Here is a 21,493-nt window from a genome sequence, read left to right as displayed (position 1 = left end):
GACGAAACCCATAAGCTGCAACTGTCCAGATCCGGGTTGACAGCCTGATTTACAGCCAAGTCTTCAACCACTCTTGGTCAATGAGGCTTAATCCTCTGCCCATTTACACCCTGCGTGTCAGCAGTTCCAAACCCGGCTATGGCAACCCAATTGCAGCAGACTACGTCACAGCATGCTATACATTCTTGTTGGTGCGCCTGAGGCTTTATTGCTTACATGGTCAACTGAAATGTCAATCGACAGTGCACTGGAAAATAAAACTCAGCTCTAAATCCTCGCATCCACAGACCACTGACGAATATTTACTCTACCTTTAATCATTGCATCTTTCCAACTGAAACTTTATCTTCTTGCTTGCAATGGGCGGTTCTACCCTTTCAAGACCAAGGGATCCAAACAAGGACTATGGCGATAACAGCGGAATCTTAGTAATAGGCATCGACTTTGGCACTACGTAAGCGGCGCACTCTACTAAATGGTTACAATCACTAACTTGGGACAATGTCTAGATACTCAGGCGTCGCATGGGCCACCGAGGCCGATTTACCGCGTGACAATATCATTCCGATCACGTCCTGGCCGGGAGGTGTCCGTGAAGAGGGTAAAACCCCAACCGAGATCTTGTATAAAAACGGAGAAGTCACCTGGGGTTTTGAAATTGGCTATGAAGTCAATCCTATCAAGTGGTTCAAACTTCTCATTCTGAAGGATGAGGATCTAACCCCTGATCTACGGTCTTCCAAGTTCCTGGAACGTGCTCGCCAAAGTATACGAGAGAGTAAGAAGACTCTTTTGGAACTTATTTCAGATTACCTTCAAATGCTTTGGAAGCATGCGATTGATACTATAACGAAGGAACGTGGCTCAGCGGTCGATGCATTGCAGTTTCATGTCGTCCTCACTGTGCCAGCAATCTGGAAAGACTATGCGGGAGAGCAGATGATGCATGCCGTCATGAGAGCAGGGATCCTGAACTATCGGACCGCGGGGCAGACTCAACTCAGTTTCGCTCCTGAGCCGCAGGCTGCAGCTCTGGCAACGCTGCATGACTTAGGGAGGCAATTGCAGCCCAACGAGATCTACATCGTCTGCGATGCAGGAGGTGGTACAGTTGTAAGCCTGCACAGTCCCTTTATCTATCACAGTAGAGCCTGATATTCTATACTCAGGACTTGATTACTTACAAGATTGGTTCAGTTGACCCATTGCTGTTAGAAGAAGCTGTTCCAGGGACTGGTCAGTTATTTTGCCTCTTTTCAAGTTTGAAGCTAGGCTAACACTGACTTCCATGGATAGGCGGACTTTGTGGTAGGATATTCATTGATCAAGAATTTAAAGCCATTCTTCAGAACCGACTCGGTCGAAAGTGGGATAGGTTGACCACAGAAGTGGCAAGGGAGCTGCTCCACAAAGAATGGGAACTTTCTCTTAAACCGCGGTTCAAGCTAACCGGTTCCAATAAGAAGTACACGGTCCAAATACCAGCTGAGGCTTTCGGCCACATGGACAGCTTTACGGATGTCACAAGGGAACCGTATATCAAGAATGCGCGCATGCATCTCAGCGAGTAAGTCAATGCTGTGTGTGGTGCACTTTCTGGGTTCTCATCACAGCTACAGATCCCACATTAAAAAGGCATTTGCAAAAGTGTTTAAAGAAATCGATGAATTGGTAGATAATCAGGTTGGACAGGCATGGGATAAAGGTCTCCAACCAAGTGTAAGTTTTGTTGTTCTTTCTCCGGCATATCTCTGACCTAATATGGTGGTCAATAGGGAATTGTTCTTGTTGGGGGGCTGGGCTCAAGCCCGTATTTATATGACCATTTAAAAGAACGGTATGACTACGCAAAGATAGCGATATTGCAGTCCACCGGAAGCAGGCCGTAAGTTTCAAGTTGCAGATGAGGAGCCTACGCTTACTTTTCAATGACCAGACGCACAGCTATCTGCCGTGGAGCTGTATATCAGGGATTTCTGCCAACCTTCCGTTCTAACAGCACTATCCCATCGAGCATAGCCGTCACGTCCACTATATCCAGAGCCAGTTATGGCCATGAATGGAACGAGCCCTTTGTGGAAGGTCTTCACCTGGAGCACGACAAACACTGGAATCCTCTGCTAGAGTATCTTGAAGCACAAAACCAGATGAAATGGTATTTAATAAAGGTGAATAATCTCTCTGGATCCCTCTATGTACGGTAGGCATTAACATCAGTTCCAGGGTGAGAATGTACTTACAGAAAAGAGGGTCTTGCACAAGTTCAGCCAGACATTTACTAAAGACAGGTTTGATGGTACTATTAAGCTAAAACTGTGTCGGTGCGAAGCTGACACTCCCCCAACGCGGTGGACAGACAGCGTAGAGCGGTTTGTTACGATTGAATGTAAGACAGGCATGTCGTATTCTGACTTGGAGGAACAGCAAAACTCTAAGGGTCAAAAGTATGTAAGGCCTTCATTCTATGTCCAAATGGTTCCTTCTGGTGCAGCTGTTGAGTTTGCGGTTTATGTGGGCGACAAGAAGGTCGGTTCATCTAATGTAAATATCCAATACAGTTAGTTAAGCTGGGGGTAAGCGGTACAGTTGGTTCTACCAGTCATCAACATACGTTGTACAATGCGCCCCCTCACTTAGATCGGCAACCGCCTTATCAGTTCAATACATTGGCTTACTGATCATTTATGAAACAAGTGAAAAAAAAGTAAATAGAATTGCTTAGCTTCCCCACTTCACAGGGACCGCTTCATGCCCCACCCTCCACTTGAAAAGTCCGTTAGATGACTCCACGAAGAAGAATGGAACTCAAAAAGAAAGGTCTCGGAGGGAGTCGAACCCTCGCTGGCGGAATCAGAATCCGCAGTCATAACCGTTAGACCACGAAACCAGTCGTTCTAACTTGGTCGTCGAAATTCTTATTCACACCCATGATCAAAGCGCTTTTGACTGGGGATGCTATTTCAGGCTAGCAAAGAACTATAAAATCTTCTAACTAAAACAACTTTGGAAAAAGTGAACCACTGGGAGTTTTTGGAACGGCCTCATCTAGTTTCTCAATCTAGATACATTTCAACTGCTGGCCCTATCATATCATCCCGCGGTTCTGCTTGGACATAATCTATGCTTCAAGAACTCCAAGGCCTTTATAAGCATAGCCCACTATAGACTTCAGAAACTTTTCTATGTGATCTTGGTCGTGATATTGCGTGTTGAAAACGCCAGAAAGCTCAATTTTCCCATCCCAACATCCAAGAAACGTTGCGACACCCGCACCGATAGGTTGGCTAGCAGCCCAAACGTCGGCGAGCTCAAAGACATCGTTGGCATTTTCGACTATCGATGCAATATTGCCGATAGAGGAGAGAGCGACAGGGCAAAACGGAGGGTTTGAGGCAGCATATGGATCTGATCCAGGTGGGGGAGAGAGAGCTTTGAACGTCTGTGGGGCCAGGGAAACTTGTTCATATGCTCGCCCTGGGATTGGCTTGACTTGGTTGTAAAAGTCTCGAACTTGAGTGGCCACCAAAGGCAGTTGACTAGGTTTATACTCGTTTTCATCAGCCAAGGCAAGTACATCCAGATCAATGCCTAGTGCCTGAGCAGATACCGTGTGAAATGCAGAAGCTGCATGATCAGGGCCGTTGTAAGGCTGGAAACAGTATGGACGGAGATTGATCATGGCATGATTGACGTAGCGAACAGGGTAAGAGTCCTGTCTCCGAGGTTGTACCTCACAGAGAGCCATTGCCAGAGCTGAGGTAAAGACGTGAGTCACGCTGACTCCTGGCGCGATGGCTTTGCAGTTGGTTAAGATCTGGGTCGATTCATCCTTGGGAATCGAGACGGCGACGCGCTGAACCTGGTCGGTATTGGATGAAGAGCTGGGAGGGAGACTCAGCAAGGCCGGATGGTTATAAACCTTTCCATTCTCGCGTTGTATCTCCTCAAAACGTTGCATTTGGGTGTCTGACAATGAATCAGGGATAGAACCTGCGACGCGTAGAGAGGGTGAGAGTCTGGTATCTAGCTCGTCATCGGGCAATGGGTATGCATAATCGGTCGACTGTCCATAGACTAGAGCAGCTTGGGTCAACAGTTGATTGATCAATTGGAGGACACCAACGCCGTCGGTAATATCGTGAGGGCATCTGAGAAACACGGTCTGGCGTGGCGTATCGTGTGTGGACCTGACAAGATAAACGGTCGGGAGTTCAAAATCGGGCGCGTCGTTGTTGAACCAATCCACTGCACTCTGGCTTAAGTCAATGGTCTTGAATGTTGATTGCAACCAGCAGTCTACATCATCATCAGTCCGGAACGGCGCGTAAACTCTTTTCCATTTGTCACTGTCGTTGTCACGCTCCATGCGAGACCCCAGTGTCGGGTGCTTGTAGCGAAGAAATGTCCACGCGTTTTGCAGAGAACTTTCGACGCGATCTTCACGATCAACGTCGGAAGTCTTGATTTGAAATGATGCACAACCCGTGATGGGATAACAGCCCTCGTCTTTCTTGGTGAAGAGGCGGTAGAATTCCTCGCACTCGTCGAGGTCACGCTCCCAAACGCCTTGAGGCGACTCTCGCCATGAAAACCGAGTGCATGGAGAGTTTGACGACATCTCGACTTGATGAATGAGTTAAATATGTATCGTTGGCAGAAAGTGAATTGGCTTTGTTCAAAGGTGTAGGTCGAAAAAGATATCAGTCTTGACTAGAAAACAACACGAGATGAGATGGATACCTCTGTGCCAGAAAGGGCACTTGTTGCATTCATGCTCATTTCTTTGCTGACCTTGGCGACAACAATGAATGTTTGCACAATCGGATGTACTCTCTCGCGTCCTGTCGCCGTTCCGCCAATCAAACAGCACTGTTTTGGTGATGGAGTGGAGATATAAGCGAGCCGGTACATCTAGCCGTGAAAAATGCATGGCCCGGCGCGCCGAGATGAGCGGCAAATGAACCTGATAGGGTAAGGATCAGGCACGTACCTCCTCCATCGTGGTTCGCTATTTTTCGCAATCTTGATGATACAACAATGTGGAAGCGATCTGCCGATACAACTTTGTAAATACCAGCCACTATTTAAAGGTGTAGCAGAGTTTAAAGCATCTATGGATTAAACGTCAAAGGATGTTCTGACAGCATAAGCCAAAAGTTAGTCTCAAAGTCCTGTAGACTCCCCGTCCCCCATGGTTCCCAGTTCGAATCATCAAGCTCAGGACCAGGCTGGACCATAGTCTCAGATAACTGCCCGCTCAAGTCCCGCTGGTCAAGTCTCGACCTCGATAAATTATCCAGAATGTTCTTCATGGTCGCTGTAGCTGACGCCAGTAGTGCGTAATTAGCATCTTCCTTGTAGACAAAAGTCCCATATTCAATCTCTGCTACTAGCACTCCAAGGTCTCGGAATATCTTGGGAGTAGCAGCCATTTCATGCTCTGAGGCCTTTCTTTGCAGGAGGGATAGGCAAATCACGCCTGCTGCTGCGAGGCCGTAGTATACTACCTGCCAAACATTTAGTGCTATGCTTGTAGATCGCGAATTGCTCAGTGTCTTACCTTCCAGGTGAGGGAGGTTCCAGAGTGCACGATATGGTCTTTGAACAAGACCCCCTCAATTACCAGACCTAGCATTTCCACTGACACATTGTAGAGTTGCGCATCGGGCTCCGAGACTCGTTGGACCAGTGCTAAATGTAGAAGAAACAGTACGTGCAGGTGATTGAGCCTTATCCCAAGCATAAGGTCTAGCTCCACTGCTGACCGATCATAGGACTTCATGGGCATTTCGAGTCGAAAGTGCTGCGGCAATGACGACCATTGTAGTTCCGCACTATTTCGAATATTCCTAAACATGTCAGCAGAGTCTACGCATGACAGAACATGACGAACCGTGCTTTCTCAATCCTGGTATTGAGAGTCTCTTCACCAAAGAGCTCTACTATGATCTCTTCCTTAAGGATAGCGCAAAGAGCCGCCCACCGCGCGTCGGCGAATAGATCAAGCTTGGCATCGGGCGACCATTCGGAAGAATAGTAACTATCAAGGCTAAGCTGGCGAAAGTGACAAAACTTTCTCGATATTCGCGGCGGTCTGCCGAGGAATATCGAGACATTTTTATCCGTAGAGTAGGACGATGCAAATACGGCCTGTCGTAGACGTTTGAGAAATGGTGGTATTGGACCATTGCTTTCGAGCTGTTGGTGATATCCGAGAGCAAACAGTGAACTGGAAAGGTCGCCCAACTTCCTCCATGACTCGTAACCTCGGATCACGGTTAGAATAGTAGTTTGAAACGTGGATGTGGTAACATACTTTGATCTCCGTCAACCAGAGAATGAAGGATGAAGTTTTCATATTGCAATATGAGCTGTAGATCATTGAGGCAATCTAGCGAGAGACAGATATCGAGACATCTATCAGCAAAATGCATAGTCAAGCGTCGTATATGTCGTCTCTGCGCTTCAGTAGGGAAAGGCCCAGTGGGAGGCCGAAACCCCATCGTAGCTCTAGAAATCACAATCAAAGCCAAACAGATGCTTTCCCACCGTGGATTCACGTGGTTAAACTGAGCACTATATTCTTCAAGTGTGGTATCTGGTGTTGTAAGTAGAGGTTGGCGGGAATTATAGAACAAAGATGTCGAAATGTCCTTGGCACTCTGTTCTAGAACAGGACCGATGGCCTCAAGACAAACTTCTGTAAATATTCCACCCAAGACAAGATTCGCTCCAGTTTGGAGCCATGACTTGGCTAAACTTATACAGGCAGAGATATCTGCACAGCGACACAGTTGGGTAAGGAGTTGGGCGCCGTGAGATACGTGTGCTTCATTTACGGTTCTTGAATGTGATGAGAATGACTGGGGACCGAAGTCTACACACTCTCCAGCCATTACTTGTTCAATCCCGACAGGTAAATGGCTAAAGAGCGCGGGGTGACTAGACGAGCCTAGATAACCCGCGTTGGGATAGATGTGATGCCTTGGCAACAGGCCTAAAGGTGAAGCTGAGTCATCATCAGCTTGAGGTACTCTGTTGCTGTTAGTCAATTATCGGATGAGACAGTGATAGCATTTACTCAGTAGATTGGGCAAAAATCTCAGGACGCTGCTGTGGAATTGGGGATGGTGCTGGACTGGCTGAAGCTGAAGCTGATCTTAAGACATCGTCTGGATCATTGGAGATGATCACTTCTCCACTTGACGACAATAACCTGATTCTGGCTGGTAATACACGGCGAAGTATCATCGAGCTTTCGCAGACCATGTTCAGCAATGAGAATGCCGAGGATGGAGTGCGATGCGAGGTGCTGGAGAGGAAGCTCACTATGGGAGAAGTGGAGGAGGCAGCGCACGAGGAGAGACTGATTAGCGTCTTTGCAGTTGGTACGGCTTATTGGATCCAGGAGATCGGTGAGATTAATACTGATGGAAGAAGTATTAATATCCCCTTGGGTACGACACCTCATGTTGTGCTGTTGAGGGACCGTATGAGGGATATCATGTTTGGGAAGCTGAGCAGTCCTTGGGCGGATATAGTTCAGGAAGAGTAGCCTAAGTCTATATGTCTCCGAGTAAGAAATAAAAATCGATTAGACAAAATAAAATTGTAACACTTGATCATAACTTTTCCATCTTTCTTAACTATTCACAGTCAAAACAGCAACATGAGTCTATCGCTAAATTCTTTTTTCTTTTCAAGCCTTGGCAGATTGATGAAATTTGAAGAACGTTGATAAAATAAACTACATCATTCACATCACATTACGGTCCGTGTTAAGGCCGTAGATCATTTGCCTACTTGACTCGCCTCACCTGTTGTAAACTATACTATCCGATATAGGCTTAGGTCCGGAGAGTCAGCTCGGCCCCACAACTTCCATACTCCGACGGCGGCGTCTTCTTCTCCGATGCTACTATTAGATATAATTGTCATACTAAGTGAAGTTGAAAGACGCTTAGTCCATCCAGTGACCCAATTGAATGAGCGGAGCCGAAAGTCTGCCAGAGTTCAGTCAACCTGGAACTCTGTCAAATTCTTTCCAAGGATTTCTAGCAATGGGTCATGGCTCATTTTCAGGTACAGGGTTTTCCGCCACCGAATTACACTTTGAAGCATTGTGACTCCAATGCTTACACAAGATCTTCTTTTTACTCTATCCTGGCATGACTCATTTTCCGATCCGCCATCTTAAGTACTCTTGTCATAGTGTTTGTTCTTCCCTCTCAAGACCTTCCCTGCAACAACACTCCCTAGCAAAGAGGCTATTCTTGCCCATCATGGCAAACAGAAACATCAATGCACAAGTCAAACCCCTACTTCCTCAAAACAATCATCTCCCAGTCCCCGGCCAGCGAAATGTTCTAGTTACTAGTGCCCTCCCTTATGTCAACAACGTACCCCATCTGGGCAACATCATCGGAAGCGTTCTAAGCGCCGATGTCTTTAGTCGGTACAACAAAGCGCGCGGCCGTAATACCCTTTATGTCAGCGGAACAGATGAGTACGGAACGGCGACCGAAACTCGTGCGCTCCAGGAGGGTGTCACTCCGAAGGAGCTCTGCGATAAATACCATGTGCTGCATAAGCAGATATATGATTGGTTTGATATTGATTTTGACTATTTTGGTCGTACCACTACGGAGAAGCAGACCGAGATCTCTCAGGAAATCTTCAACAGTCTGCACCGGAATGGGTTTCTAGAGGAACAAACGGCTCTGCAGCCTTATTGTCAGGAGCACAATGCCTTTCTAGCCGATAGGTTCATCGAAGGGACTTGCCCTCGTTGCCAATACGATGACGCGAGAGGAGACCAGTGCGACCAGTGTGGTAACCTCCTCAGTGCATTGGATCTAGTCAACCCACGCTGCAAGCTCGATGGCGCGACTCCTACCCCAAGAGAAACAAGCCACCAGTATCTACGCTTGGAAAAACTAGAGGCACAAGTTGGAGGTTGGTTCTCCAAGTCTCAAGGCTGGTCCAAAAATGGTGCTCGTATCACTGAAGCTCTGTTGAAGGAGGGCCTCATACCCCGCCCTATCACGAGGGATCTGAAATGGGGCACACCCGTACCATTGCCTGGATATGAGAACAAGGTACTTTATGTGTGGTTCGACGCCTGCATCGGGTACATCTCGATCACAGCGAACAATACTCCTGACTGGGAAAAGTGGTGGAAGAACCCCGACGAGGTGCAATTGTACCAGTTCATGGGCAAGGATAATGTCCCTTTCCATTCCATTGTGTTCCCATCAAGTCTGCTTGGTACTGGGGAAAAATGGACCATGTGCCAATATCTCGATGCCACCGACTACCTCAACTATGAAGCCGGTAAATTCTCCAAGTCAAGAGGTGTTGGCGTCTTTGGCAACGATGCTGCCTCTACTGGTATCAGTGCGTCTGTCTGGAGATACTACCTTCTATCATCTCGTCCCGAGTCGGGGGATACACGGTTTGATTGGACGTCGTTTATGTACAAGAACAACTCGGAGCTGTTGGCCAATCTGGGTAACTTTGTTAACCGCTTGATCAAGTTTACCATCAAGCACTTCAACGGCCATGTCCCAGACTATCGCTCTGGAGCTAGCGATGAATCATTCGTTTCATTGAGCAAAGATGTCAATGAGCTCCTGGCGAAGTACCTCGACAACATGGAAGGTGTACGTCTTCGCGCAGGTCTGGAAGTAGCAATGGCTATCTCTTCGCGGGGTAACCTATACCTCCACCAGAACACGTTTGGATCAGCCATGGTTACGGAAGATCCTACCCGAGCTGCTTCGGTGGTAGGACATGGACTCAACCTTGCGTACCTACTATCGGCGTTAGTCTATCCTTTCATGCCAGCTATTTCCACTGAAATCGCAGCTCAACTCAATGCGCCCCTTCGGACCATCCCTGACAACTGGATTGGGGACGATCTACTCCCGGGACACGTTATCGGAGAACCCAAGCACCTGTTCCGTAAGATCGACGAGAAGAAGACCGAGGAATGGCGGGAGCGCTTTGGTGGAGCAGACACAGAAGATGGCACGAAGGACCAGAAGAAGGTTACTAAGAAGAAGGTTTCATCAGATACCAAGAGGCCCTTCTTACCAGCCATGATTGACCTTCGAGTTGGCAAGATTCTACGAGCCGAACCACATCCAAATGCGGATAGTCTTTATGTTTCAACAGTTTCCTGCGGCGATGCACCCAGTACACCAAACACAAGCTGGAACGAAGAGTTCGGCACTACAGTCCGAACAGTGTGCTCTGGCCTTGTCGGAAAGATCCCTCTTTGCGATCTACAAAATCGTGCAGTCGTGGTCGTGGCCAATCTCAAGCCTGTCACCATGCGAGGCGTCAAATCAGCAGCCATGCTTTTGGCCGCAATTGATGAGCCTACTGTCGAATTAGTTGATCCTCCTACGGATGCTGAGGTTGGAGAGAGGTTGAACTTTGAAGGATGGCAGAGTTGCACTCCTGATGCTACGTTGAAGCCTAAGGAGAAACTTTGGGAGACGCTTCAAGTGGCTTTGTCGACGAATTCCGACCGTCAAGTAGTTGTGTTGCCGGACAAGATCACTGCTGTTGTTCAACCTTCAGCGTTTAATGGAGGTAGTAGTAGTAGATTGGTGAGCAAGAATGGTTCGTCTTGCTCGGTCAAGACATTGGAGTCTGCTGTTGTCAGATAGTTATTTCTCGTCTACAATATCACTGAGATCGATAATATGCATCATTTTTAATTTTGTCTTTTCGCTGAACAATATTCCCAAAGTGCCTGCGACGGTCTCATCTACAGCTTCGATAATGCGATGTGGGGAAGTAGCCTTGTTATAACATGGGCATTCCAGCTGCAGCAGTTGTATAGAATTGCATCTCATTTAAAATATGGAAACCAACTCGTCTTCTTTACAACGCAGGAATCAAACTACCAAATAAACCGAGACAATCCCGACGCACATGATCTTCAAACGTAGGTAAACCATCCTGGAAGTTGCTTTCATCAACTGAAGAAGACGATTCAGTGCGATGGCTGCCCTCATTGCTCGCTTCGCCTGCTTCTAGGATATCTAACAAGACTTCTATATCGAAATCGGGAGGACTACGGAAGTGTTGTGCCATCGGGTCATGGAGATTGAGATCGTCCTCAGAGTCAAGAGCGAAGGTATCTGGAGGTAGAAGACCTTCCAAGTCAGGCTTATTTATCTCAGGAAGCTGTTCCTCTAAGGAAGGCTCGGTCTCGTCAAATACTGGAATATATTTCGAGCCGTGGGCATGGGCCGGCTGGTTGTCGTGGACTGCTTCCTGGGTCAGGTTTTCGGTTGTAGCATCCTCCGTAGTGGCTTGAGTTCGTGGGATGGGAGATAGAGTCTGGAAGAAAGGTGATGTCTCGGTTTCCGAAGTGCAGTCTTTGCTTTGTCCCTGAGATTTGCACGCGCAAGGCTGGTCAATCGGAGTAGGATTCCACCTTGAAAGCTCGACGTCTCTAGGTAACTGTGAAGTATCAAGCATAATGCCGTATTTGAACTGAGTCCTTGAGAAGAGGTCAGCAAGTCTCAGACAACAGAGAACAGACCATACCTTCTAGGTTTTCTTGCCATAAGTTCACATGGCTTGTTATCGAGAATGCAATTGTTGCAAGGTCCTTGTCGGCGTGTAACATCACAACGGACTTTACGCTCGTGACAATGTCGACAGGCCCTTGGTGCTCTTGTGCGAGGAGCCCTGGGACGCTTTGTTGATGGAGTCATGATTGTGGCCGAGGGGACAAGTGGAGGATGAATTACCGAGGGTTAGGCGGACAGGAAGGAACCACGCTCGGGAGCAAGAGCAAGATAACCATACCCCAGACTCGGCAATCTTGGACAGTGCTCCGATAGCTGTCCGAACCGCGCCCTGTACCTGCAAAATAGGAAACAATGACTCGTGTTGTTTGCGGGGAAGTACTGAGGTAAATGCTTTTTCGACTGGATGCCCTGTTCGGCTTGAAGGGCATTCGGAGTTGATCTCGCCGAGGTGTCGGAGTGTTCTCCCAAGCTCCGACGAAACCACCACCACCCAATGATACATCTTTGATCTTCACTTATATAACATACTGAAACAACAGGAACGTAAAGAATCATCAAAAATCATTTCTTTAGTTGTTCGCAAAAATGAAGACCACCTCAATCAACGTCTCACAGTACCTCTTTGAGCGACTACGTCAATTAGGTATTACTTCAATCCACGGCGTTCCTGGCGATTATAACCTTACTCTTCTCGACTACGTTAAGCCTGCCGGTCTGACCTGGGTCGGTAATGCCAATGAACTCAACGCTGGTTATGCGGCAGACGGTTATTCCCGTGTCAAGGGGATCGGCGCTCTTGTTACCACCTTCGGCGTCGGGGAGCTTTCGGCTGTAAATGCCATTGCTGGTGCATACGCCGAAAGAGCAGCTGTTGTTCATATCGTGGGAATTCCATCGAGAGTCACGCAAGAGTCTAGAGCAAAGGTCCATCATACCTTTGGAGATGGCGAATATGGTCGATTTGCTGAGATTTCTCGTCATGTCACTGTCGGTCAGACTAGACTTTTGGATGTCAGGACTATTCCGGACCAGATCGATACAATCCTGCAGCAATGTCTTCAGCACAGCCGTCCCGTCTACATCGAGGTTCCCGTTGACCTTGTCGATGCTCCTGTTTCTGCAACGCCACTTAGTAATATCCTGACCTTGCCGACCGACGAACCCAATGCTTTGACCGATCTTTCTTCATCCAGAATCTTGGACAGAATTTATTCTGCGAAGCAACCCATCATCCTTGTCGACGGTGAAGTACGTCCTATGGGCGTTGTGGACCAAGTACGAGAAATCGTCAAGTCTACCGGCTGGCCAACTTGGATCACGGGATACTCCAAAGGCCTCTTAGATGAAGGTTTACCAAACTTCCATGGTGTCTACAACGGATCCTTTGACACGTCTCCATCCCAAGATTTCTTTAACAGCTCTGACCTTGTTTTGTGCTTCGGTCCCCATTTCACTTCTACCAACACTTTCTTGTTCTCGAGTATTCCTGATCAGGCAGTCAGTGTGTTAATCTCCGATACCGAGGTTTCTTTGGGAGATGAGAAGATTCGAAACTGCCCCGCCAAGCCACTGCTCAACCGTCTCTTGCGCGAAATTGATCTCAGCAAGATTCACAAGTACGAGACTTACCCTGGTCTTCACAAGGATAGCCTCTTGTCCTTCTCCAGCATTCCTCCAGCCGAATTCATCGACCAGAAGAGTCTATGGAAACTGCTGGGTAACTTCCTTCGCCCTGGAGATATACTCATGGCAGAGACTGGTACCGCAGCTTATGGTGCTCGACATATTCTCCTCCCAGCACACGCCAAGTACTTCGGGCCTGTGACTTGGCTCAGTATAGGATACATGCTGCCAGCCGCCCAAGGTGCCGCACTTGCGCAGAAAGAGATGTCGGGTACTAACAACTGGCATGGTGTTGAGAATCCACGTACAGTTCTGCTCATGGGTGATGGAAGCTTCCAAATGACAGCTCAAGAACTCTCAACCATCATCAAGCACAACCTTAACGTCGTCGTGTTTCTCATCAACAACGACGGATACACTATTGAGAGGTGCATCCATGGAGTTAGTCAAGGATACAATGATGTCGCACGTTGGCGATACTTAGATGGACCGCGCTTCTTCGGTGCGGCAGAGGGCGCCTTCACTGCTTCTTGCAAGACATGGGGTGAGTTGCAGAAGGTACTGGATGAGAAGGCGTTGAGTGATGGTGAGTGTTTGAGGATGGTGGAGATTCACATGGATAGGGAGGATGCGCCCAATGGACCACTAAGTCAATATCTTGACAAGCAAAGGACAAGACTCAATGGGAAAGCTTAGATTAGATTTGTGTTAGTGGGATTGCCATCATCAGATAGCCATCTGTCAGATAAAGTTCAAAAATACCTACGTTTTGCAAAAGGTGTCATAATGCAGAAACAGACCCTTGGTTTTCTACCCTACCGTAATATGAGCGTTAAGCTAGCTACACAATGCAGTTTTCTCCTCTTCCTTCCCCCAACATCATTTACCCACATTCAACTACATCTTCACAACAACCGCACTAGTGAAATTGCACAATAATATTTTATCCATCTTTGACGCCAAAATCTAGGTTGGTTCGTCGCTTAGCGCATGTCTACCTAGAATTGGCTTGAATTGGATCCACCAGCTGCCTAAACCACCCCAGTTTACTGTTGGTTCTAACGAACGCACGGTCAACAAAGAAATATTTAAGTCCGTTTTGCATCCTACGAAACATCTCAACTGAAATCAGCACTTCTACCTTCAATTGACTGAAAATATCATCACTTCAACACCATGTCTCCCCATTCTTATCCAGGTCTTGGTCTGAATCTTCGTCACCACGACCAAGATGGACGCGACGATGAAATTTACCCCATTGGTATCCACCCCCACTGCCATGGCGCCGATTCTGAGATGCTTCTTGTCAGGGAAGTTGCCATGATGATTGTCATGGATCGATTGACTGATAAGCCGGATTGGCATGTCAAAGTCTCTGATGACACCATCGCTGAGAAATGGATTGAAGAAGGTCTGGCACTTCCCGTCGAGCCTCTTTACGACGATATTGTCGACACAGGGATGTCCCATTTAAAGAAACTCACGACCATCCTTGATAGAAAATGTCTCGAATATGTAAGAATACTAAGTTATCCGCCTCAATTTCTATTAACAGGTCGTTAGTGTATCAAAGAACTGCGCGCCAAGGCTGAGTTCTTCAAGAAGACCAATCTGATTCCAACACTAGATGCAAGTGCTTCTGTTGTCAAGTCAGACAACTACATCGACGAGTCTCTGCGTAAGAGTCTCCAGGCCGCGTTTACCAAGCTCAAGCTCGAGCAGAAGGATGATCCAGACTGGCATCCTCGTTCCAACGACATGGTTCAAAACCTCGTGCATCCCTCTCTCTACCCACTCATCTACGATCAGACTCGAGTCTTTCGCGACGAGGTAGTTGGGGTAGAGGATGCTATCGACCGATGGAGCGGCAAAGGAGAGATCATACCCAAGAACGAACCCATGCGTGATGAGAGAGGATACCGATACAGTGCACATATTGGAGGAAGCAGTGTCGATAAATCTTATTGGTCCGAAAACTATCAGTGGCTACCTTCCAATGTTCGCTTCCAGGATGATGGAAGTGTGAAGTTGACGAGCTACATCAATGGCCTTCACCCTACGAAACACCGTGAGATATACAGCACCATTGAGAAGCTTATTGAGAGAGCACTACCGGCCTGGGACTTTTGCATACCTGTCTTTCGAAACTTCAGGACGGTTGGGGCTTGCAGGACAAAGCCTCGGTTTCCGATGCCTACTAATCCCGAGTAAGTTTCTACATTCACTTGGAATGAGCTTTACTTACACCATTCCAGCGATGAGAATGAAGAAAACTGGAACATCAAGCTCGAAGATGTTCCTGAGTGCAGCGAAGACCATGACGTACCGGGTGAAGATGACAGCGACTACAGTCGTTGGGACCATGAGGAGTATCATGAAGCCGAGGACGACGAAGAGCGACAGCATCAGTACTGGAAGCTTATCAGGGGACCAGTTCAGCCTGATGCGCCAAAATTTAAGGCTTGCGACTACGGTGTCAAGCCTGGCGAGTCTCTACGAGAGCGCTTCAAGGACATCCAAGTCATCGTCAAGATGGCCTCGATTGAATTGACCCCCGACAAGCCCAGCTTCCCAGCTGGTGGATGGCACGTCGAAGGTCAGATGAACGAGCATATCGTGGGCACGGCTCTTTACTACTTGGATTCAGAAAACGTCAAACCCAGCTCCTTGAAGTTCCGCATGCAGACAGCCGAGGACCAGTACAAGTTTCAGGACAGGGTAGGTCAGGATTCTTTTACTTGGATGGAACGAGTGTACGGTACACAAATGAGGGGGGGCAGCTGCCTTCAACAGTACGGTAGCGTTGAAACAAAGGAGGGAAGGCTACTCGCCTTTCCCAATGTCTTTCACCATCGCGTCTCGCCTTTCGAGCTACAGGACAAGACGAAGCCAGGTCATCGTCGATTCATTGCGCTGTGGCTAGTCGATCCTCACACTCGGATCATCAACACGGGCAACGTACCGCCTCAGCAGCGAGATTGGTGGCTGGAGAGCGCCTTTGGAAACTTGGAGGCTGAGAAGATTTTTCATCCTGGTCTTCAAGCTGCTCTTGAGCATGGTACACCTTTGCCTCAGGAGTTGATGGATATGGTTCGGAGCGAGGCTACCTCGAGCATGCCTATGTCTTTGGCCGAGGCTAAAGAGCATAGATTGAAGTTAATGGAGGAGCGAACCAAATTTCAATCGAAAGCAGAGCAGAACTGGGCTAGTGTTGAGTATAGCTTTTGCGAACACTAGACTTGATGAATTAGGGTGCGGCGTGGAAGAGTGGTTTCTAGAGACGAGTATTTTTCCTTACGTGTTGTTTATAAAAGATGATATTGATTCCATTTTGCGAAATGACAAATCCTAAAAGCTGCTTTCCATACAAGAAACTAAATAGTCACCTGCTCATTAAAACTGGCAACGATCCTTTTCGTCCTTCGATTGAAGTGCGCATGAGTCGCCCACTGCCCCAATCCTGCAAAAGGCCCACCGGCACTCATACCAAAGACATGTTTCTGGTGCGAAGCATCGATTTGTTTCGTGACCTTCTTCTTCAGCTTCTTATTGCTGTTCATATAAGTCCCCGAAAGAACCTGCATAATGACCCGAGCTAGCCACCAGCAGTTGTGCCACTGAATCTGATACTGAGGTTCCTCTTTGTGAACTGTCAGTATAAGTCTGGCGACATCGCTCAGGCGTGCCTTGTTCAAGTCCAAGTCAGCCTCAGCAAGAATCTTGTCGCCGCAAACAAGCTTCTCTCGAGACGGTGCGATGGTCACAATCAATTGTGCCTGGTCTGTCATGGCCTTGGCAGCATCGGCCCCTTCTGGTAAATCGCCCGTGCGTTCCACGCGCATCCAAGATAGTCTTCCGTCGTACGTCTTGACGCAGAGCAGTAGATACTCGTGTTCAATAATGCTGTACTCTTGAAGCCAGACGACTCTTGTAACATAGCCGGGGGTTGACTGGCTGATGATGTGCTCGATTAGAGGACGGTTGTTGTTGCGGCCGATTCTAGCGCCCTCGCTTTCTAGCTGAGCTTGTAGAGAAGAACCATGTACAGAACCGGGTAGTGGTGGACCTCTTGAATGTGACATTGTAGGGATAGTAATGAGAGGTCGATAAGAAGAAGTTTGGGTAGTTTGAGAATGGTAAAGGTGGATTTTCTTCTACTTGGAAGTGTAATGAGAATTCTTTTCAAATGGGAAGCTGATGGTTTTATGCTGTAAAATTTGTTGATGTACAAATAAAGTCACAAGCTAGACTCTGACCGTGTGATTACACCCCTTCAGCTTACAGCCCCCACATGCTTAATAAATATAGCCTGGGACGTCCGTCGGATTTCAATCTGACAGCCTTGAAAAGTCAGCAAGTCTGTCACACAACGCCTGCGATTCGCTCCTGACGCTCGCATTCCACCTTCGCACTCGTTCAATTGTTTCAGCCACATCATCCTTCCAGAACTGCGCCCCACACAGCCGAGGAACACTCCAAGGCTTCAGCATGACTCCAAGTAAATGTCTACGAAGCCTAAATTTACCTGTATTGACAAAGGCCTGTAGTTGAGGATTCAACGAAAAAGCTATAGCTATTGATAATATGGCTATGAAACTGTTGAATTACGGCATCAAGCTGACTGTAATACTGCTCAACTCATTTGTTTAATATATAAAATATTTACATTAAGCTGTATTGCGCACCAATCAGGCAGAACACCACGATGTACATTATGCCAGAAACTGACACGATAACCCACCCAAATGGCCCAACGTAAGCCACCAGACTCAGTGATATAAAGAAAAAACCAGTCACAATCAACAAATGCAAAGCTACAGAAACCACAAGTCCAGCAGGCGTCCATTTCTTAATTGTCGCCTCGTCAAGGTCCCCTTTCTTCTTCTGTCGCATCAAAGCGAGCACGCTGCCGCTGTACCCAGCCAAAGCGATAGACATGGCAAATGAAAGCCACGAAACAGCCAGAAACAGTCGGACTGTTTTGAGACTAAAGATTGGCGACTCCCATATGTCGGCGGGGTCGGTCATTTCGCCCAATATAACTGCAAAAGTTGAGGCGCCGAAGACGGAGATGGCGATCATAGTGACCACAAAAAAACGGAAGAACTCGAGATCATCGCTATCTTTTTTGTTGGTTGTTTCCATTTGTTGGATAATTCTGCAGAGAATCTCCCGTGACAGATCCTCAGTAGGCTTCGGGTGCGAAAATGAGGAAGCTTCATTTTCGATAGCGGGTTGGTTATTTGCAGACATTGTGTGTTGTGATTGTGATACGGGAATAATTTAGACAGATCTTGACTGATGTCTTTCTATGTTAATATCGTTTCGTTCAAATCCACTCAGCCTTACAAATGCTACGGAAGTCCGAATTTCCATAAGCTGCCTTCCACCTCAATGGGTGGTCAGCACAGCCTTATCCAGCCACCCTGGTGACGAATATTCCCGTATTTGAAGAGCCCATGTCCAAAAGGCTATGCTTTGATCCAGAGCCTGACTTTCGCTTTTGCTGTTGCCTTAGACCCCGCACGAAAGCTGCTTACATATTCTTGGAGCCCACCTGTTGAGTTGCCCACCAGCCAAATGGCGGATGGCGGAGTTGGGCGGTAGTAGCTGAACTATACGGAAGTTCTCATCCTTTATGGTACTAACCCTAGTGAGGTTCAACCCGCAATCGTCTTTTTTAGTCAGCCTGTTACAACCTCTTTGTAGGTCGAATGTTAAGCAAGCAGGTACCGTCTTTGCATAATCCAACCAATCCGAAGCATAGATAGCTCACGGTTGTAAGACATGATGACTTAGGATTGGGCAAAGCCAGGGCTGTTATGGATACCGCCGGATATAGCGCAGAAGTCCCTGCATCCTTAGCTCAGCGGCTTCGTTTAATCTGGTTCTCGTTCTGCTTCCCAACTGAAGCTTAGCGTACCACACAGGCGAAGAGCTAGGCAGAGTCACCCATAAAGAGAGGATCAATACTAACTTCGGTTACAATTCTCCCAAACTCACTTATCAGGGAGATCAACCCCCAGTCACCTTCCTCTCCTAGTCTTCTGATCATACCGTTTAGATCTTGGGTACACATGTGAAGACAAGCCGGAACATATCCCAGCTTCATGCAATCCAACGCCAAGTACTGGAACCATTGCTACTAGTCCCAACAAAACGAATGGCATTCTGTGAGCTGGTGGAACAGTCCTCACCTCCCAGCCACCCAAGTTCATCATCGACCTGAACCAGTCTAGAGCATCAGAAAATCTTAGATTGTTTCCATTTTCTTATCGCGCTTTTTTTTTTTCGTGACTAACCATGTCTAGCTGAAGCTCTGTCCTTGTTTAATCGTTGTAAAGAACGTTTAGCCTCAGAATGAGACGTATTTGCTCTCATTTCGTTTCGTAGAGGAGGCTTGATATGTCGCCCATTCCTATCAATAACATGGAACGGTTTCCTGCTCAGTTTCATGTCCTTATTAAGTCGTTCTAGAGCTTCCGCTTGCTCTTTCATGCTTATCATAAAGCGCGTGCCTATGATAAGGTTGTTAGACAGATAGTTACTCGGATGTTTACTACCAAATTGTATGTGTCTTTTATAAGAAGGTAAGAGTAAGTCAACTGAGTAAGATAAATATAGCTTCCAGTAATATATTTGATTATTTATGCTCTTGCATGATGTTAGTGTACTAGAAGTGGGGGTAGTAATAAATCGTAAATCAAAAAACCTGCCCATGTATGTGGATAAGCCTTATCGGGCGAATAAGAAGTCATCATGCTATCGTAACCCATGTTAGGCATTCTCCATTTATTCGCAAGTGAGCCTTACTGACGTGTCAAGGCATATTCTAGTCATACGATACGATATATGCGCTCTTGACGCGGGAAAATATCAGAGGTCCAAACCTTAACTATTCTGCTACCTGAATCTGCAATCCTCTCATCAAGTTTTGTTACTTACACAGAATTCAATAAGCCTACAACGGTTTTCTAAAAACAATGGCGGATATTCTTGGAGTCACAGCAAGTATTGCAGGTATTATCAGTCTATCTGATACTGTGTATCAACATATTTTCAGGTACACCCGGGCCGTTGCGGGCGCTAAAGACGACGTGAAACAACTTGGACAAGAACTCAACGCGCTGTCTGGAGTACTGCGCAGTTTATACGCCCTTGCAGCAGTCTTAGAGGAGGAGGAGGACCAACTATATGATCCTGCGATGAAAATACAGCATCTGATCAAATGCCAAGAAACCATTGAAAAGATCAGAAAACGTGTCAAGAAAGCTACCGATGATTTTGACAAACCGGCGAGGTGGCGGGGGCTTTCTCGACAATTGAAATGGCCTTTCTCAAAGGATGAGACCAGGGACCTAGTCTCGGAAATTGCACAGTACAAAGGCACGATCTCTCTTGCTGCATCAGCGGATACTCTGCGCCAACTTCAAGCTTCTCTTTCCCTCCAGTCCAAGTATCACCAAGAGACGAAGAAGTTACAAACTGATATAAGAAACAAGATCGAGATCACAGCTGCTATTTCCCTCAACACAAAAAAGCAGAGCATCTTGGACTTTTTCATGGGGCCTGATCTGAATCCCGAGCCTATCCTAAAGCAGAACATTGGTCTACATCAACCAACAACTGGGAATTGGCTGCTAGAGTCAGAAGAGGTCAAAAACTGGTTCCATACCCCGGGATCACTTCTTTGGATGAACGGTATAGCGGGAGGGGGAAAGACCATTCTGGCTACCATTATCATCCGAGAAGCACTTTCACGGAACTTGCCAGATTGTGGAAGAGCCTTTTTCTTTTGTGACTATAAAAAAGAAGGTACGCTATCACCGGTCAATATCCTAGGAGCGATTGCAAGACAGTTGGCGATTCAAAAGGATGATTGTTTCGTCTGTCTTGAAAACTATCACGCGGACCTTCACCCAGAGCGAAACCTGAGCAGTAAGCCTGATGTCGACGAGTTGCGAGCCCGGATCACTCAAATGGCTTTATCTTTCTCTCAGGTTCTGATCGTCATTGATGGAATTGATGAGTGCCAGGAAGAGGTCCGCCAACTTCTTCTCGACTCACTGAGAGAGTTAGCTGATAGTTCCAGCAACATCGGTATAGCGCTATTCTCTCGTGACGAGATTGATATCAGGATGCGGCTAGAGAAATACTTTGAGAGCGTTAGCATTGAAGCTCATAGAGAGGACATAGCGATATACGTCCGCGCTGAGATGGAACGACGTCGCATTAGTGGCCAACTCATGATAAAGACCGAGAGCATCAAGCTCGAGATTAAGAAGGAGCTTATTACCCGAGCTCATGGCATGTAAGTA

At 47.2% G+C, this 21,493-nt stretch overlaps 11 protein-coding genes across 11 annotated transcripts; 6 read left to right on the top strand and 5 right to left on the bottom strand.

Moving 5' to 3' along the window:
* Positions 1–359: 359 nt before the first annotated feature.
* Positions 360–2,562, top strand: FIESC28_05393 (uncharacterized protein; the record flags this gene model as incomplete). The annotated part of the gene is made up of 8 exons (XM_031159540.1): positions 360–454; positions 510–1,113; positions 1,170–1,236; positions 1,297–1,567; positions 1,620–1,719; positions 1,858–1,885; positions 1,945–2,168; positions 2,224–2,562. The coding sequence occupies 8 exons, from the start codon at positions 360–362 to the stop codon at positions 2,560–2,562; spliced, it is 1,728 nt and encodes a 575-aa protein (XP_031016423.1).
* Positions 2,563–3,118: 556 nt separating this feature from the next.
* Positions 3,119–4,618, bottom strand: FIESC28_05392 (uncharacterized protein; the record flags this gene model as incomplete). The annotated part of the gene is made up of 1 exon (XM_031159539.1): positions 3,119–4,618. One exon carries the CDS (start codon positions 4,616–4,618, stop codon positions 3,119–3,121), a length of 1,500 nt encoding a protein of 499 aa, XP_031016422.1.
* Positions 4,619–5,111: 493 nt separating this feature from the next.
* FIESC28_05391 (uncharacterized protein) lies at positions 5,112–6,503 on the bottom strand (the record flags this gene model as incomplete). Its single annotated transcript, XM_031159538.1, has 4 exons — positions 5,112–5,507; positions 5,561–5,849; positions 5,894–6,266; positions 6,317–6,503. The coding sequence occupies 4 exons, from the start codon at positions 6,501–6,503 to the stop codon at positions 5,112–5,114; spliced, it is 1,245 nt and encodes a 414-aa protein (XP_031016421.1).
* Positions 6,504–7,186: 683 nt separating this feature from the next.
* Positions 7,187–7,555, top strand: FIESC28_05390 (uncharacterized protein; the record flags this gene model as incomplete). The annotated part of the gene is made up of 1 exon (XM_031159537.1): positions 7,187–7,555. One exon carries the CDS (start codon positions 7,187–7,189, stop codon positions 7,553–7,555), a length of 369 nt encoding a protein of 122 aa, XP_031016420.1.
* A 727-nt stretch (positions 7,556–8,282) lies between these two features.
* FIESC28_05389 (uncharacterized protein) lies at positions 8,283–10,676 on the top strand (the record flags this gene model as incomplete). The annotated part of the gene is made up of 1 exon (XM_031159536.1): positions 8,283–10,676. One exon carries the CDS (start codon positions 8,283–8,285, stop codon positions 10,674–10,676), a length of 2,394 nt encoding a protein of 797 aa, XP_031016419.1.
* A 217-nt stretch (positions 10,677–10,893) lies between these two features.
* Positions 10,894–11,496, bottom strand: FIESC28_05388 (uncharacterized protein; the record flags this gene model as incomplete). Its single annotated transcript, XM_031159535.1, has 1 exon — positions 10,894–11,496. The coding sequence occupies one exon, from the start codon at positions 11,494–11,496 to the stop codon at positions 10,894–10,896; it is 603 nt and encodes a 200-aa protein (XP_031016418.1).
* A 641-nt stretch (positions 11,497–12,137) lies between these two features.
* Positions 12,138–13,871, top strand: FIESC28_05387 (uncharacterized protein; the record flags this gene model as incomplete). Its single annotated transcript, XM_031159534.1, has 1 exon — positions 12,138–13,871. One exon carries the CDS (start codon positions 12,138–12,140, stop codon positions 13,869–13,871), a length of 1,734 nt encoding a protein of 577 aa, XP_031016417.1.
* A 480-nt stretch (positions 13,872–14,351) lies between these two features.
* FIESC28_05386 (uncharacterized protein) lies at positions 14,352–16,412 on the top strand (the record flags this gene model as incomplete). The annotated part of the gene is made up of 3 exons (XM_031159533.1): positions 14,352–14,690; positions 14,739–15,382; positions 15,431–16,412. 3 exons carry the CDS (start codon positions 14,352–14,354, stop codon positions 16,410–16,412), a joined length of 1,965 nt encoding a protein of 654 aa, XP_031016416.1.
* Positions 16,413–16,549: 137 nt separating this feature from the next.
* On the bottom strand, positions 16,550–17,257 carry FIESC28_05385 (uncharacterized protein; the record flags this gene model as incomplete). The annotated part of the gene is made up of 1 exon (XM_031159532.1): positions 16,550–17,257. One exon carries the CDS (start codon positions 17,255–17,257, stop codon positions 16,550–16,552), a length of 708 nt encoding a protein of 235 aa, XP_031016415.1.
* Positions 17,258–17,837: 580 nt separating this feature from the next.
* FIESC28_05384 (uncharacterized protein) lies at positions 17,838–18,428 on the bottom strand (the record flags this gene model as incomplete). The annotated part of the gene is made up of 1 exon (XM_031159531.1): positions 17,838–18,428. The coding sequence occupies one exon, from the start codon at positions 18,426–18,428 to the stop codon at positions 17,838–17,840; it is 591 nt and encodes a 196-aa protein (XP_031016414.1).
* Positions 18,429–20,158: 1,730 nt separating this feature from the next.
* Positions 20,159–21,490, top strand: FIESC28_05383 (uncharacterized protein; the record flags this gene model as incomplete). Its single annotated transcript, XM_031159530.1, has 1 exon — positions 20,159–21,490. The coding sequence occupies one exon, from the start codon at positions 20,159–20,161 to the stop codon at positions 21,488–21,490; it is 1,332 nt and encodes a 443-aa protein (XP_031016413.1).
* Between the last annotated feature and the right edge of the window lie 3 nt (positions 21,491–21,493).

The sequence above is a fragment of the Fusarium coffeatum genome (genome assembly GCF_003316985.1).
Source record: "Fusarium coffeatum strain FIESC_28 chromosome Unknown BRIP53273_contig_114, whole genome shotgun sequence".
NCBI classification, from domain to species: Eukaryota; Fungi; Ascomycota; class Sordariomycetes; order Hypocreales; family Nectriaceae; genus Fusarium; species Fusarium coffeatum.
Note: the sequence above shows the minus strand (reverse complement) of the source record. Positions and strands in the feature narration are given on the sequence as shown.